The 19,125-nt window shown below is 32.3% G+C and overlaps 1 protein-coding gene across 1 annotated transcript in view; it reads right to left on the bottom strand.

Annotated features, from left to right (window-relative positions):
- Positions 1 to 417: 417 nt before the first annotated feature.
- LOC126741669 (protein obstructor-E) overlaps positions 418 to 19,125 on the bottom strand; it is a 43,861-nt gene continuing 25,153 nt past the window's right edge. Inside the window, exons 2-5 of the mRNA XM_050448209.1 lie at positions 7,665 to 7,922; positions 7,412 to 7,612; positions 7,153 to 7,348; positions 418 to 624 (exon numbers count right to left, since the gene is read on the bottom strand). Coding sequence (XP_050304166.1) covers positions 480 to 624; positions 7,153 to 7,348; positions 7,412 to 7,612; positions 7,665 to 7,922 — 800 coding nt within the window. The 3' untranslated portion in view covers positions 418 to 479. The remainder of the gene's footprint in view (positions 625 to 7,152; positions 7,349 to 7,411; positions 7,613 to 7,664; positions 7,923 to 19,125) is intronic.

Genomic DNA, 19,125 nt, shown 5'->3' with positions numbered 1-19,125 from the left:
GTAGAATCCATTCATTGACTCATGAGCCGCGAGCATTTATGTTGCGCTGATCGCATCCATTTTTAATTAACGTCTGTTCCCTTTGGTCGTGTTGCTTGTAAATGTTCACCCAAAATTTGGACTTCAGCAATTAAAATATTTCAGCAATTTTTTTTCATTATTCATTTTTAACTGATTAATTAATTACGGTCGTTAGTGTGCGCAACATGGACATTTTATAACCTAAGCTATGACATTCATAAATTGGAGGAAGTATTTTTGAAAGGATAATTGTTAGAGTTGAATTTTCTAACTGTTATTACTTGTTAAACGTCTATATACAATAATATGTTCGCCGAGAAATCATTCATATTTAAAATATACGAACACGTGAAAAATCTTTAAAAGCCTGGTATTACAAAATTAAATACACATAAATAAAAAACTATTAAAATGTATTTTTTTAACAGATAATTTACATTACAAAATTCTTTATAAGTCTATTTTTCTAGTTCTTCTTCAGCTGGTTGGGGACGTGGCCTCTGCCTTCTCTTAGATACTTTGGTTGCTTTAGGTTTGGGAGTCGGAGGGTTTTCTAAATCTTTCAACTGTTGTTCAGTCAGACGACCCTTGTACCAATCAGCACTAAAAACACAAAATTAAATATATATATTAATTTATATCATTATTTAGGCGGGATAACGTACTTGTAATATTCAGAAAATCGGAATATTAGATGTTGTGTAAAAGTAAACAAAACGCTTTTTTTTAAATCTTATATAGGCAATATTAATTAAAAAGATATGCTTTAGTATTGTCAATAAAAAATCGATGATTGATTTCTTATTTCAACCAAATGTCGATGAAACGAAAATGCAAATTCGAATGCACAACATTCTACTGTTAAGTTAAAGAATTGATTAGGAATATTTGAAAAAAAATCATAATGATTAAGAAACCAATCAAAAACACCAGAAAATAAACTAAACTGTTCAGATCAAACTGTATAAGGTATAGAAATATAGATATATAGATTCTATATATATAGAAATATATATATATATATATATATATATAGATTCTATATATGTTACAGTTAGAAAAATAATAATTCTCTATTAAACTTAACACAAACATCTGCGTTTGTTTTCTACCGTTTGTTATTATAGGCCCAGATCGCGAGTAATTGGCGTGATTCAAAGCGTAAGAAAATTTTTCAAAACTGAAAAATGTCCGATTATACTACTCGCTTGAAACTAAATAGGAATAACTGGCCCGCCTGGAAGTTTTAAACAAGTTGAATTTTTAAAGGGCGAGACCCTTTTAATATATACTGACATTAAAGTAAAGCTTACTTTAGAAGAAGACCTAACTAAATGACTCAAAGATAAGAAGAATAAAAGAAGCCTTTAACACAATTGGTATCATGTGTGTCATCAAAGATAGTGGGTGAAATTAAAATCTGTATACGTCAAGAAGCATCTAGTAAGTATTCATTTCTTACAAGAAAATGTTTTTATGCTAGAATTTGATTCCTCTGTAAGTACCTCTATTTCAAAAAATAGGAAATAAAACAAAATTAAAGGCTGCAAGTGAGATCAAATTTTGTCAAACAAAATTATTGTAACAAAAATATTGATAAATGTGTCAGAGCAATAGAAACATTTAGATTTGTCTGCGAAAATCCATTGAAAAGTAAGGTGAAATCTTCAATCATAGATCCAAGAATGTTGATTAAACAAATAAGATTAGGCATTCCAGCAAGAATACCAGTAAAGAGGAAGGCGACACCAATCCATTTACGGTTGCTCAGTTGGTATCAAATCAAACCTTTGGTTTCTGAAGGAGTGTGTAAACACATGACCTAGAAATAGGCAGAAATTAGAGCAAAAGAGGCAAATGAGAATTGTGGGCATATAATAGGTAAAAGTTAATAAAAACCTCACTATTTAATATTGTAAATGTACCAAACTTAAAACTTAATATTTTTCTGCTAGATGCACTTGATAAGGGATATTTTATGTTTTTTCATGTTTTCAGAATTTTATGTCAGTTTTTGGACAAATAAAGTATTATAATTACCCCAATATATGTATATACCCCAGACAGTAAGAAAAAAACATTGTACACTATACTCTTTAATCAAGACAAAGAAGATGACAAAATATGCTCATATGAAAAATGAGGAGTTGAAAAAACTGGAATTCCAAATTGGCTTATCAAAATCTTAGATGTTTAAGACTTACATGTTATCATTATAGATGTTGAAAAATGGTTTACATGTGATGACTGTATAGCTAGTAAGCAATATTGCTCTACTTTAAGTAATAGTGAACCCATTTAAACTACCCATTTAAGAGAGGCTTGTTACTTTATATTTAATTTTATTATGATTTTTCTACATTAAAGAAATTTGAAAAAATATTTTATTGTATTTACCTGGAAGATTGTAATGTATTATACTTTTTTACTTTTCGCCCTGTGCATTTATTTATACTCAATAAACCCATCTTTATTTACTAAAATGCACTGTCTAACAGAATTCTTAAAAATGGAATAATAATGATGATTAGTATTGAGAAATCGAATGCGAACCCAAAATGAAGTTGTCATGTTATTTTAAGTAAGGCATCTTGATTAGCCATTGTTTACACCAAGTTACTGTAAATAAAATTGAGAGCCATGGTAGAACTCAGGGACATGTTAGGGTTATGTTTAAACCTTTTCACTTGAGTAGGAAAGTAAGGTTATACAACTTGACATTCTACTTATGCACTAGGACCTACCGAAAGACCATTTTAGGCGGAAGCTATATTTATGTCACTAAACTGCTTTTAAAGTTTTAAAGTCAGCAGGGAGAGGAGTCTTAGAAACTTTAAAATTTTAATAAATTTACCATTGAGTGAGGTATTGTATATATGCCTAGCACCCCTTTTGTTCAAAGGCAAATTAGTTGCACTTATTTTTGATGTGTGGAATATAAAGTACTTAAAAATAATAGTACTCTATAAAAATATAGTTTCTAGGGTTAAAAATTTGAAGTTTCTAGGGTTATATTATGTTACTGACAACGGTGAACGGTTCACTATATAATCGTGTGGTCTTATGTTCGAATCCTGACTTGGGCATAGTTGTTGTATTTGTCTCTATAAAAAATCAATAAAATAAAACTAATTTGGGAGGCATAGTCTATAAAATGACTGAAATCGACAATCGTGGTTCCACGATAAAATGTACAAATGTCCAAAAAAATAGAGAGAAAGTCCAAAAAGAAAGATAGAGAAGACCAATTGGGGTAACTTTAAAGTAGAACTTGATTGCGATCTAGTGCGGGTTGGTGTACAGATAAGTGACACAGACAAACTAAATGAATACAGAAAAACCGTGTGGTAGAGCAAAGAGCTTGCAAAGATGAAGAGGACTCTTAGGACCGAATTTAACAAAATCAAATACACTGGGAAATAGGAAACCTAAAGGACATTTCTAACTGACTGTAATACGCGACTAAGGCAGGCAAAAAGTGACTCTTGGAGGAAGTACTGCGAGAAATTGGAAAGCGTTCCAGACTGTTCTATAGGCCAAAAGGTTCTTGCCAAGGAGCAAGACTACAAGACTAGCTTACTTACGAGATGTTAAGGGCCAGTCTCACTTATGGATATATCTCTTTAACATGGAGGCCGGAATGAGTTTCTTTTAAACCTAAGCCCGGAAAACCTGACTATTCTCAAGCCAAATCTTTTAGACCGATAAGTCTTATGGCTTTTTTTCTTAAGGTACTAGAAAAACTGCTCGACAGACACGTTAGGGATGGAGCATTGATTGAGAACCCTTTGCTGCAAGACCAATGTGCTTACACCGCAGGCAAATCGATAAAGACGGCGCTGCATAGGCTCGTAACTAAGTCAGAGAAAACTCCTGAAATCAAAGAAGTGTTGGAAGCTGCCTTCCTGGACGTCGAAGGAGCATTTGACAATACACCATTAGGAGAACTTAGAATGGACGCGAAAGCATGCAGGTGGATAGACTGCATGCTCAGAAGCAGGACAGTAAGATGCGAACTGCTGAATGAAACTCTAGAAGCCTTTGTAACTCAGGGATGTCTACATAGAGGAGTTCTGTCGCCCATCCTATGGTATTGAAAACTAACTTTAACTAAGCTTTAATTTAAACAATAATTTTAAGGTTTATTTATGTACTGTGAAGTGTGTGGATGGCTTCTAAAGGCCTGATGATGCTCTAACTAGAGCGAAACACGTGTAGCCCGTTTAATTACATGTTGTGAGACCGTGACTTTGTGTTTTTCTTTGCTTTTCGTCAATTTTATATGTTAGTCTCTTAGAGAATAATGGATGAGATTTTTGGATAAGCTTTGTAACTTTAGGATATGCAAATGACTTGGTGATACTAGTCCAAGAAAAATTTAATACGGTGAGAGAGAGAATGCAAACTGCTCAGAACATCGTGAAAAACTGGACAGAGACGGAAGGTTTGATAATCAGTCCCCTTAAATTCGCAATTGTACCATATACCAAAAGACGAAAGATTGAGAAGCTTGGGACACTATTCTTACATGGTAAAGAAATTCCTACGTTAGGTAGGATAAAATATCTGGGGGTTATCTTGGACGTCAAATTAAGCTGGAACCAACTGAGGATTACAGTCCAAAATAGCACACTGGATCTATACCAGAGAAGTAGTGCCCCTTATAACTTATGCTGCACTAACGTGGTCACCAAAACCCTGCAAGTAGGAGCAAGGCTTAAATTAAGAAAAATACAAAGGCTTGCAAGTCTAGGCATAATAGGAAATATACACCAGCCGCATCTATAGAAGCCCTTCTTAACCTTCCACCATTAATACACCTGGTGTTTTAAGGAGAAGCAAAGCTAGGACTAAAGCGAATGCAAAATAACAGTCCAGCTAACTTGACAGAACATCAAAGACAACCAAGAAGCTGTAAGCCCATCAAATCAGAAATGATTTCGGATGGCATGATTCCAAAGTATTGCTTTTGCACACTATTCAAAGTTAACTATTCAACAAGAAAATAATGGAATGACAGCCACCGCAGATTAGACGGAGATCTTATTTAGTATACAGATGGATCCATGACCAACAAGGGAACGAGAGCCCTACATTAGGAGAGCATACACTAATAAACAGATCCTAATAATAACAGATAGCCAAGGTGCCCTAAGGGCCTTATCGAACCCTAGAGTTATATCAAAGCTGTTTTGGGAATACTTCATAGAATTGAAAACCTGAGGAGACTGCAACTCAGTTAAGCTTATATGGGTTTCGGGACATACGGGTATTTCAGGAAATGAACAAGTCAATAAACTTGCAAGAAAAAGCTCCTTACCTTACATCGGACCAGAACCTGCACTGGGAGTGCCAAGAAGCACACTCCGCAGTGAGATCAGGGTGAAAAGAAAACATAAGTCACTGAACAGAAATGAGACAGCTAAAGAGAAAAAATACATTTATGAACTTTAAAATAGATGAAAAAATGACTGGAGATTTCCTTACAATTGGGGGGAACAAACTCAGAATACTTAGAGGTATCAGAATGGGTGGGACACATGACCCACAGCAGCGAAAGACTTGTACCGGCTGGTACCGGGCATCGAGGTGCTAGGCTGAGTAGTATACATATATATCGGGGTAAGCATAATAATTAGCCTTTAGCCTGAGGTTTATTCAAACCCCTACAGGGGAAAAAAAAGTGTGAGAGAGAGAGGGTGGTTTATATGATATTTTAATTATACTGATGGAAAATTTCACAGAATTATAGTATTTATAATCGTGAATATCGATAAATCCTGGATCGAAAGACATACTCACATAAGAGCTGGTGTTAAACTCTGCATGAGAACATTCATTTAATCCTCAGCCATCTAACATCTGAACTGTTTGAAGAGAATATTAATTCTTAAAACGTTTGGCTTGAAATGAATAGTACTTTAATGACTTTATTGAAGTAGAAAATATAAATGAATACTTATCCAGGAAGATCTATTTACTATTTACTAAGCAAATTCTAGCTTCATGCTAAGTTGATAATAAGAGAATATGTAGTATATCCATTCGCATAACTGTAATACTGCCTTTTCTTGGACCTTCAAAATTATGTTGTCAAATTATTTAGGTAAAATAGCAACAGCTTTAATTATAATTTATAGAGTTCTACATTTTTAATCATAATAGTTAGTTTTGTTTTGTTAAAGGCTAGAAGATTTTCTTGCAATTCGAACATCATACAACTTTTAGGTTTCTTTGTCCTATAAGTGAGATCTCATATATAATGATTGAGCAAGCACTATCCAGTTGAAATATTGAATTGTATTAACTTTTCCTGCATAATTCTTCTCTAAACTTCTTTATGAAGTACAAAAATGTTGTGGAACGTTGTAGATATTTAGTCTCAGACAGATGAATGTTGCGGCCATGTTTTGATAGGCCTAGTGACTACCTTACCTATTCTGGACTATACTTGATGTTCCTATGCTTTGACTATATGATAATACAATTTTTATCTGTTGTACATCCAACAGAATCGAGGAACCCTTATTCAATCGAGTATTAATAAACCCATTAAATAACCCAATAGCGTTTATAAAATATTTTGATGCTAATTTCATTCATAAATAATAAACCGGCCTGCAATTTTCTATAATCATTGATATAGAACACTAAACATACAAACCTACAGGAATACTGAACAAAACGAAACCCTCCGCCACTGAATACTTAGTGAAGCGTTAGTTCCTATTAGTCAGGATCTATGTCCAATCGCAGGTCAAATGTCTTCATAGCGATGAGCATAATAACCAGGTAGGTACCACTAGAACGGATCGGCACAACGCTTTGGCGTGATGTTGCCAATTTACGTATTAAAATCAAACTTTAAAGATCATGTTGAAATCCTCATAACATTTTTTTCTATATTTTTTATAATTGTATAACGTTAGATTTTCAATTAATGTAGTGCCACCATTTCTCTTTGGCAATTCAGTTTTAACAGTGTCGAAAACTTTTGTCCAAATTCCTTTCGTGTTATTTAAATGATAATAAAAGTTTAAATCGACAAAGAGTATTTGATAAACTTGGTGAAGATAGAACAGGTACCATGATAATTAAATCCTGATAAAGTAATTAATAAATTTTGTTTACCATTCGGGTACATTTCTTGCCCAGTCACATTTCTTGCCAACGTCATCGAAGACTTGACCAAGTTTGCAGCCATTCCTTCTGGGAGTGTCGCCATTGATACAAACGTAGAAGAATTGACAATCTTCAGGGTCAGCATAACGCGGGTGGGTCGCCGCTTGAGATTCGTTTACCTTGGGACATTCAAATTGGAAAACCTCTGCAAATAAATAGAAATTATTAAACTAAAATACTGTCAATTCTTAAACAAAAAAAATCCTACCTTCCGAAGTGCAACCCTTCCTCTTTGCCTCATCCGGCCATGAGCATATACCAGCATTCTCATTGTAGACAAGACCATTTGGACAGACAATCATGTTGAATTTACCATCAACGCAGTAGTAGAACTTATCACAAATGTTTCGTTGTTCATGAGCAAAGTAACCGTGTTTCCTTGGGCAGTTTTCAGTCGGTTGTGGGGTTTCTAAGAAATATTATTTGAACTTCTAAATCTTATAAATATTAAAAAAACTTACGTAATTTAGGCCTACTGCTGCAATCAATATTGAATGGTAAATCACACTTTTCGTACTCGGTACTGTAGTCATTAAACACCATTCCATCGGGACAGAGCTTTTCAGTAATGACACCATTTACACATTGATAATACTTATCACATTGTTCTGCATCAGCAAAAAATCCATCAAGCTCTGGACACTCGTCTGATAATTGAGCATCATCCTCTACTGGTCTTCTGGAGGGTTTGTTTTTGGTGGTAGCTGCATGTGACAGTGCTGCAACAGAGAGAAAATATTAATATAGTAATGGTGCTATATCTTCATTCACAGTAGATTAATCGTTACCAAATTTACATGAATCAAGTTGAGAGGCTAAAGGAATAATGGAATAAGGATACTTTGATAAGCGTCTGATCTTTTGAAACATATTTTACCACTTTACCTTTTTTTCTTCAATATCTCTATTTCTTTAAAAACGCAAAATGCTGAATATAAAAAAAATAAGCTTTACATTCTTAACATTTTATTAGTAAATGTTCTTTGTTATAGAGTCTTTATTGATAGCCAGTTTAAGACAATACTTTTGTAAAAAATAGAAAGCTGTACAAACTACAGTTTGTATATCATTTATAAAAAAAAATTGTTATCACAATACTTAAAAACAGGAAGGAAACAAAGAATATCAAAGATATTTAAGTCCAGTATGCATCAGCATCAGTTATTGTGCAATTTTCCAGATTTTGAATCAAACGAGGTAGATTAGATTGAAATATTTAAGTTGCGCAAAACTTTATGAATTAATTATTGGATTCTTACGGTAATATCCTTTAAAGATATATCTTCTATCAGTCTTGAGCGTTATCTTTAAATGGAACCAGGCTGTAAACTTGACTGATACATCGTAGTCATGTGTAGAGACAGAATTATCCAAGATCAGGAAAATACAAAATTTCGGTCTTAAGAAATATTTAATAAGAAAAGGACGATTACGTCATGTTGCGCCTGTTTGAACGAAACATTTATGTGCCTACTTCCCGAACCTTACCTGGGAAGTATAGTCTCTGATATCAGAATATTTTGTAAACGACTATTAGGAAATATATACATTCCGAGATCCAGTTACTGTTTTCTACTCGTACTTGTTTTCGAAAGAGTACTTGTGGCGCCATCTAAATGTCATGCTTCTAAACATAAATTAAGGTATTTGGAGGCGAAATGGTAAACTATTCAGGCAAATAAAACTGAGAAAACTAAATTAATAGGTGTTCAAAAAGTATAGTCTACAATATGATAGTGGAATTATTCAAAATTCTACACTGGTAGACCATTCCGAGTAATAAACCTTAGCAAAGCTGTCAATGAGGCAACAAGGGGAGGTAATCCTAGTCTTGTCTAGGTTCAGGTTTCGGGTTGTTTGTATTTTAAAGTTTAATTTGGATTAATTTGTACACATATTACCCGTTACCAGCGGTCTATTTAGTAAAGAAAGAACTATTTAGAGGTAGGTAAATTTCGTACCAGGTGGGATATGTGCATAAAAAACTATATCAAAAGTAAGATCTGAAGGGAGCGAAGGGATTTTAGAAAGATCTAGTAAAAAGTGAGCTACTGTATTTTTAACTCAACCTTTATCATTAAGAAAGGTCAACTATACAGGGTGTATATTATAAGATATTTATTGGGTAAAATACGATATTGAGAAAATCAGCAACTGAATTTAGACTACAACATTTATTGGGTAAGAGGTACACTTAAGAAGAGGTTTACATAAAACTCATAAGAAATAAGAGCGTCTATCCCTATCTCCAGGACAGGGCGATCACCAATGTCCAAACTGTCCAAATTTCCATGAAGCAAAATTGAGTTAGTTATCCTTTAGGTGTCGATATCATGTTACTCCCCAAACACTTGTGAAAATGCTTCATGACTATTTTATAGCGTTTGTTTTATCCTTTTTATGTTTATTTTATATATTTATGAGTTGTTAAAATCTATTAATATGCCTTTTTTACAATTTATAAAAGAAACGTATTATTTATTATTAGCAAGAATTCAATAATTCTAGATCAAACCAAGCTATCACTATACATGTTATAAAGCGTTTAAACTTATGCCTTAGTATTTTATGTAAACCCAAGTTATGGCTTATTAAAAGGATATTTTCCTAATATATGAAAAGGGGAATTGTGAACAAAAGGATTTTGTACGCTACCTACATAAACTACTCAAAACGAAAAAGGAGCCATTTAAGTGTCCGTTTAGTGATAACTTCTACAAATTAGTTAGAGATGGCGGCACATTCGAAGTACGTAAATTATGTTAAATCATGGTGCTTGCTAAATGGCCATATTGTCCAAACCATATGGCCGCTGTACTAAACAAGTGTTTGTTTTGTTGGATATTTTCTATTTAAGTAGTGAATCTGATGACTCTGTAGCGGATCAAGACTACAAACATAATGACAGCGAGCCTGTGGAAGAGGCAGAAGATGACACATTTGAGGTTAGTTTTAACACATATTATTTTTACTGTTTAATGTAAAATATGTTATCTACTGCACTTAACATCTTTTACATGCTTCCTAGAAAGTGTTGTTCTTAACAAATTTTACGTAAATACTTTTGTTTCAGAATATTACTTCAACTTCCAAGGGCAGAAAACGGCTTCGTCTAGGAAGTGTACAGTATAAAATTAAAAAACTGAAGGATAGTGAAAATGTTTTGAAATAATACACGAGGCTATTGTGTCTTGTGTATTATTTATTTTATGTTTATTTTATTGCCTGTGTGTGTAATATTTTTCAAGATTTTTGTGGTTTAGCAAATTACAACCTACAAAATGCATATTATCTATTTGACTGTATTAAGTCCAATCCGATTAAGAGGCGAACAAAAAAAAGAGATATGCGTCGAACCTTTCGTACGACATCATATGTAGTAAAGAGACACAATTCCACTTATGAAATTTGCAAACAAGCATATATATCAGTTTATAAAAAAATGTCATGAACAATATTGTCAGCAACAACAGTCTTGAGTATAATATCGCATCTCTTTTTGAAGAATTTGCAATAAATGCACTCAAGAAGGCAAAACTCTCTTATCAACATCTTGTATACTCTCTACTCAATATCTTGCGATAAATTTAAAAGAATATTTACTGAAGAGTATAATATTTCCTTATAAGGGTCCAGATACATGAGCTACATGTGATTAAAATTAAATCAAGATTTCGACAGCCAAGAAATCGGGAAATTAAGCGCTGCTAAAAGAATTGGAAGGTTCTAAGGATATGCACCTCAGAAAGGCTGAAGCAGCTAGCAACAATTTAAAAAATGCTGTTGAAGAGGCTAAGACCATATAAAAAAAGAACCACGTCATTACATTTGACTTGCAGCAAACACTGCCAACTCCAAAGTTAACAACCGGGCCATGATTTTATAAGAAAAAGTTGTGGTGTTACAATATTAGTATCCACTGCTGTAATGAGCCGGAACAGGGTTAGTTCTACCTATGAAATGAGTCTGTAGCAAAAAGGGGATGCGATGAAAATGCGAGTTGCTTATAAAAATATGTTGAGACATTGGATATCAGAGGTGGAATCTTATATGCCGTATCTGACAACTATAGCGGAAAAAATAAGAACTGTACCATTGTTACATCTTTTGGCCCAAAAGAGATTTTTCAAAATTATTCGTAATTTATGGAAGTCATATCAGCTGTTTAGTATTCATGATTTTGCACGTGTTGAACAGGCAGTAGTCTATTCTCTCTAGCAATGGGAAAATATTCTAAAAACACTTCAGAAGCAAAGACCTTTTCAAGTTACCGTGATGACAAAGGAAGATTTATTTTTGTTTTTTGAATCGCAAGGACTTTAAGCAGCGTCAGGATGCAGAAATAGGCTCTGCCGTCAAATTGAAATTTCGTTGTGAAGATCCGTTAAAAATTTGTACATAAAATATACACTGGTTTTTCTACAAGCTATTCTTTGAAGAAACGAGGTAGACCTAGTTATCTTTAAGAGAAACCAATAGCAAATTAGCGACATAAGTATCATAAAGACCTTCCAATAAAGGACAGTAAACTGAACCACGTATTGTCCTGTTTACAATGGATTTCACCTGTGGAATATGCTTTTTATTATTCACACACATCACAAACCAAAAATTTGGAAGAAAAACAAACTGATAATACTGACTAAAAACGTTTTTTGTTTAGTTTCTCCAGTTCGTTTTTAATTGCAAATTTTTAGTTAATCATAATGGTATATTTTTATTACTTTCAGTGTTATGAGACTCTAGTTTATCTTTTTTTTTGCCTATTAAGTTCTGTCTTGTTAATTTATGTATATTTTTATTTTTTGTCTTGAGAGTCTGTTTGATTTTCTCATGTAATATAAGACATGGAATGTCATATTTTTTTAATTTATTAAAAATTTATTAAAACTAAAAAAATATGATGATTTTGAAAATTTGTAACTATTATTTTAATTTACCATTCTATTTAAATAATCCTTATAATTAAAAAAATATACAATAGAGAAAAAAATTAGATATCCTTTATTTTATTTATTATTAAAATATGTTATTTAATGTTTCTCAAATTCCTTTATTTTGCATAACATGTTTTTCAGCCCAAGTCTTCAAATAATGATTTCATTTTTTCCATCTTTTAATAAGGTCGTTTCCTAGTAGTGAGTATGCGCTTCTCTGGCTCCGATAACTTCAGCACAACGACTGGGGTAGTTGTTCCCATTTTTGAATGAGAAGTTCTTCAAGTTGGTGGATGGTTTGTATAGGCTGCCGCTCTAATAATCTTGGTCCCAAAGTATCCCACAGATGTTCGATGGGAATGAGATCTGGACCGTTTGCTGGTCATTCCATAACTTCAATATTATGGTCATTTAAAAAAGTTCCTCTTATCTTAGCCACGTATGGCCTAGCGTTATCGTGTTGTAAAATTAAATCTGCTCCCATATTATCCGTAAAAAGAATCACGTGTGGTACACCAATTTAAAAATATACCAGCCCATACCATAATAGACCCTTTGCCACACCGAACAATTTCTTGCACAGCTGAGTCCAAATACCGCTCGCCTCTTCGTCGCCATACCCGAACTCGTCCATCGTTGTGATGTAAGCAAAATCTGGATTCATCCCTAAACAAAACATTACTCTATTGTGGTATTATCCAATGACGATGTGCTTCGGCAATCAGAAATTCTAGTTTCCATTGTGGCCGGTAACTAATTAATCGCCCGCAAACTTAATAAACGGTCCTCTCGAGCTGATGTGGCCCTTTGACGTTGAGGATAGGATATTCTTCTGATAATGCTATAAATTAAATACCGAGTCCATGCTCTGTTTATAGCGGCCTCATTTAGACTCACATTCAGAATGTCTGCGACTGTTCTTCTGGAATAACCTTCCTCAATTAACGTTACGGTCCTAGCGAGTTCAACTTTATTTAGGTACACTTTACGGCGTATTCTTCTACCTTGCACATCAATATTCATGTTTCAACTGTAAAATTTCAACTAAGACTAATAAAAACAGGCGACAAAACAAATTTAATATGCGCTCATAAGGAATTCTTAACATTAAAATGTTTACATTTTTTCTGAGGATACCAAACAATAACACCAAAAAAAATTGATTAGAACTCTACAAATAAGGCGGAAGTCTATACACTGTAATTGTTTCGAGTAGTAGCTCCTTTTTCGGTTTGAGTAGTTTATAATCAAGTTTTGTTACAATGGAACAGAAACTAGTCCTGCAATGAAATCAAAATGAGTCCAATCAATCCAAGATGTGAAGTTATAAATGCATTTATGGATGTAAGAGAGACTGGAAGACGAAGATATTCTCATAAAGCTGCCCAAGAGTACTTCGTATAGTTCGTAATACTTCGTAGAAGTAGTTCCACACCACATAGAAGAAAACAAATCTGCAAGTGTACGTACGAATGCACACCATCTTCTAAGATGAATCCTTCAGGAAGAACTTCTACTTTTAGAACGCAGGAAAGCTCTAAGTTCTTAATATCCTATCGACATCGATTAACTTTTTGATATGATAAAAAATAATGTTTTACCTAAGAAATGTTTATGAAAATTATTATATATACGAGTATCAATTGTTTCAGTAAATATGGATTTTTTTATCACACGGTACATAATGGTTTCAGATCAAAATCATTTAGTATCGAAACCAATCGAATCTGGATTCCTTACTAATGCTTTGGAGCAAATGTCCTTAATATAATAATCATCAAATATGAAACTTTTGCTCATTAAATCTTGGTATGCACGTGTTGAGAAATTTACCGTTTGACATCTGTCACCGTTTTGACACTTATACAAGTGATGTGGTAAGAATCTACTAGGTGATTTGCAAAGTCTGTAAAAAAAATTGTATCGTGGATTTCCACTACGACATAGGCGATAAGATGCTCAATAAAAAAGATGATAATATTATAATTTACTGAGATTTGGATTTAATATAGAACAGACGTGGGCAAGAAAAATAAGAAAAGAGAGATGCTGGAACTAATAAGTAAATTGGAATAGTGTTCTCTTATATAGATGCTAATTTATTAATGAAATGTTTTAACCTAAAGACCAAAGGTAATTTTGAAAAATGCCTTCAAAATACTTTTCTTTAGTCAAAGTTACAACAAAACCAATATAATGCTAACCAACATATGCACTGACTAATGGGTATTAAAGTAATACATTCCTAGTCGCATAACCTATAACACCTAGACAAAACAATTTACATAAGTGTTTCCTCGTATACCATATAACAATATACATACATAACAATGTCTTTGTGAAAGTTATTCTTGAAATGAAATTGTCTCAGTGGCAAACAATATCCTTAAAGGCCAACTGCTTCATGTTGCCTTGCCACTTTTTCGAGGACCAAACTTATTGATGGCTAATTAGCTCTTAATTTTAACAAAAAAAAATATGAATAAAAGTGGTTTGGTAAAATTTGATTTTTAATTTTTCATATAAATTTATGACTTTTAGATAATTAAATCTTGCAATGTATTTTTTTAAATTCTGATATAAGCCTACTGATTTTATACTTACACAACATGAACTAACACTCTCCCACATAATTATGCACATCTTATTTGAATAATAAATGATTATGCAACAGTTTTTCGAATAGTGATTTATCGTTCTTTTATTATTGCTATTTAAACAATAAGTTGGTTTTAGTGCTATATTTATTCAAACTTTAAGATAATTTCATGCTTATGAAAAAAATTAAGTTCCATAAATCCTTATTGTTAAGAGACACTTTCTTTTCCAGTTACCGGGTGTGCAACTTAAAACTTAAAATCAAATCATTATAACTAGGGATAAAATGAAAAAACGTCTAAATCGAAATTGTATTGAAACAGCTAACCAAACCTTTAAAAATTAAAGACTTGTCAAATCATTGTAATGAGTTTTTGAATAATATAGGGGTAGCAATGTTGAAGAAAATCCCGAAGCCTGATAATGAGTTTATAACAAGCAGTAATCAATTAAATTCACTATATCTACCGCCACTAAATAAAAGTGAAATTATAGAAAAGATTAATTCTTTGAAAACCAATGGTAGTCTTGGTATTAATAAAATTAGCGTAAAACTAATAAAAAAAATAACATGTTTTTACTTGACCCTCTGAAACAAATAATCAATTTAATTTTTAGATATGGTATGGTACCCAATCAATTTAAAATATATGTTATTACCTTCATATATAAATCAGATAATAAGACAAAAATTAACAATTATAGACCCATTAATTTAATTTTACCAAAATTTTTGAAAAGTGCTCTGAGGACAGATTATTTGATTTTTTACAATTTCGTCTAATAAACAGTTGGCTTTTAAAAAAAACTTGAGTACGTCAAATGCTCTTTACCATCTCACAAATCAGATTACTAACAGTATGGATAACAATGAAAAATGTATAGTTATGTTTTTAGATTTAGCAAAGGCATTTGACACAGTTCCACATGACCTGCTTTTAGAAACTCTCGAGAAGAATGGGATCAGCGGTGTCGTATTGGATATCTTTAAAAGTTATTTGTACGAAAGAATCCAATGTGTTAAAATAGGAGAAACGTTAAGTGATCCATTAAAAATGAAAATAGGTGTACCACAAGGCACAGTGTTGGGTCCAATATTGTTTTTAACATACAGGGTGTTCGTTTTCGAGCAAATTAGAAAAATCTTTGTTTATCTTAATTTGTTCAAATAGAAAACAAAAACATGAAAATATTAGTTTTTATTTCAATAAACGTTCAAAATGTTGCCCGTTAGGGTTTGCCAAATCTACAATTTGTTTATAATTTAAAACGGAAAATACCATCATAAACAGCAATTCCGAAGATTGGACGTGGAAGAAACTAAATAACAACCTGATTGTTTTTCTGCATTCTTTTCATCAACACAGATATCCTGGGCGAACTGTATTTATTGTTATACCTGCTTAGTTATTAATAGTTGCTAAGGAAAATGAAGAATTTATTTTGCCGTCAGTTACATTTGTAACAGTCTTGGAATAGTGAAAATTTATTTGTTGAATTGAAGATTTTACTTTTAAAATGGTTAAAATAGCCGAAAGAGTGGAAATTATTCTAATTTATGGTGCCCAAAATCAATGTGCTCGACAAACTGCCATCACGTTTTAGACATCCGGAGAAGATAACTTCGCATAGGTATGTTTTGGACCTTGTTACTAAGTTTACTGAAACTGGATCTGTTGCAAATAAAAAATGTGATCAAGTTGAATTTTTGGGTCATTATGGAATAAATTCTAATACTTCATTACGCAAAATTGTTGCTGCCACTGGTATTTCATTAGGCTTTGTTCACACAGTTACCAAAATTCATAAATTTCATCTATTCAAAATGAAAATATTGCCAGAGGTAACCGAAGACGATTTCGATAGATGAGTTGAGTTTTGTGAAAAAATAAGTGAAGCGATTAATGATAATACTATTTATGTAAAGAATATCTGTTTCAGCGATGAATGCACATTTTATCTAAATGGATTTGTTAATAAGCATAACTGTAGATATTGGAGCAATGAAAATCCTCATGCATTTGTAGAAGGGCATACCAAGTACCCTCAAAAAATTAATGTATGGGCAGGCATTTTAGGAAAAAAAGTGATTGGGCCATTATTTATTAACGGAAATTTAAATGGAGACATTTATTTGGATATGTTGGAAAATACCATCAATCCGCTTATCACTGAATCCATTGAAAACCAAATCGATGATGATAAAAATCCTATACTTGATGAGGCTGAAATATATTTCCAGCAAGACGGCGCTCCTCCTCACTATGTTCTTCCCGTTCGGCAATGGCTAGACGACGAGTTTCCAGATAAATGGATAGGGCGAAGAGGGCCTATAGAATGGCCTGCTAGATTTCCTGATATAACGCTGTAAGACTTTTTTCTATGGGGTCATTTGAAATCTATTGTGTTTACTCCCCAACCTGAAAGTTTGGATGAACTTCGTCAACGCATCATCGACAGCTGCCATGATATCCCACAACATGTTTTTGAAAATGTCCGTCAGGAATTTGAACATCGCCTATATCAATGTTTGGCCAAAAACGGGCAACATTTTGAACACTTATTGAAATAATAACTGATATTTTCATGTTTTTGTTTTCTATCTGAACAAATTAAGATAAACAAAGATTTTTCTAATTTTATCGAAAACGAATCGACTGATTTAAAAAAATCAAACGTCAAAATAAAAGACTTCGAAAGACCTTTTAAACAAGCTATTACTCGATACCCCTTGCCATTTAAAATTTTTAAGAAAATGACCTTGGGGGGCAGAGGGTGAAAGGGGGTGAAGTAATTTTAGGTTAGAAAGTTGTCCCCCTTGACAAATCTTTTGACGTATTTCGACGTTTTTTTTTTAAACAGTGGTTTTCAATAAATCCGTGGTGGGAAGTTTTCAAATGAACACCCTGTATATAAATGCCCTAACTAACTTAAAACTCTAAAATGGCTCAATAATATCTTACGCAGATGACACGGCTTTAATCTTTTCTGCAAAATCTTGGAATTAAACTAAACGATATGTGATAGATGGACTAACAGTGGTACAAAATTGGTTAAATACTTTTAAATTGACTTTAAATCTAAACAAAACAAATTACATGGCATTCTCTATAACATTGGCAAACCGTCCGGATTTTAACAGCATAAAAGTGGAAAACACAAACCAAGAAATTAAACAGGTTTCAAAAATAAAATACTTGGGCATCATTATAGATAGACATCTGAAATGGGAAAATCAAGTAGAAAAACTAACATCATATATTAGAAAAATAATTTATAAATTTGATGTCTTAAGAAACATTTTAAATAAAAACCTTTTGTTATCTGTATGTAAATCTCTTGTAGGATCCTTATTAAGATATGGTATTGTTTTATGGGGTGGTATGTATAAGAGTACATTGAGTTTGTTGAATGTTGTACAAAATTATTAACTTAAAGTAATTTATAAAAAAAATAGGCTTTACCCTACGAGGTTGTTATACTCTAAGACTATTTTTGATGTACGGTCTTTATACATCTTGGAGATAAGTATTTTTGTATATAAAAATTGTGAATTGAAAAAATATGTAAATCATAAGAATAAAACAAGAAATAAAACAAATAATTTTATAGAATTACCAAAAAGTAATACTAATGCAAATTTGAGATTTGCTAATAATTTTGCAGCCAAAAGAAATAATCTTATTCCCCTTGAAATTAAAAATTGCCAAAAAAATTATATTTTTAAGAAAAAATGTTGATCGTATATTTTTAAAAACATAGAAAGTTTAAAAAAACTCTTTTAGATGTGAGTTTAAGCTTGCAAGTATTATTTAAGTAGGTATACAAATTTAAAGCCTGGTGGTTTTAGAAATTATTTTTATATAACTTGGGTATAATATTAGGTATTTAATTTAAATTTGATTAAATTTTTATTGGAAATTGTAATATTTCTTATAATTTTATTTTATTCATTGTTTATTGGATAACAGACACTACACATACAGGTGTTAAGTGATCTAGGTGAGTCGTTGTAAATTTGTCTGGGTATTAAATGTTTCATAGTAAATTTTTTGGTTGGAATAAACACTTGGATTTATTAGTTTAATTAAGCTTTAATTTTTTTTGTGTGTATATTAGATACTTAAGATAGATAGTATAGATTAATATATATTAGATAATAAATGAGGTAGATACAGGGTTTCAGTGCCTATCAAAATTATTAAAAAAAAATAAAAATAATTTCTAAACTAATTTTAGAGATAGTTGCCTCATAAAAGGCTGTAATGTGTGGTGGAAAAAAAGTCTGGAGCCTTTTCGGTACTTTCATTGGTCGTTTACCTCATACTGTTGCTAGGGCCTGTTTTTCTTGTCCCATATGATTTACAATCAGTTAAGGTCAACTAAG

The sequence above is a fragment of the Anthonomus grandis genome, chromosome 10, assembly GCF_022605725.1.
Source record: "Anthonomus grandis grandis chromosome 10, icAntGran1.3, whole genome shotgun sequence".
Lineage (NCBI taxonomy): Eukaryota > Metazoa > Arthropoda > Insecta > Coleoptera > Curculionidae > Anthonomus > Anthonomus grandis.
This window is presented reverse-complemented; position numbering and strand designations above follow the sequence as displayed.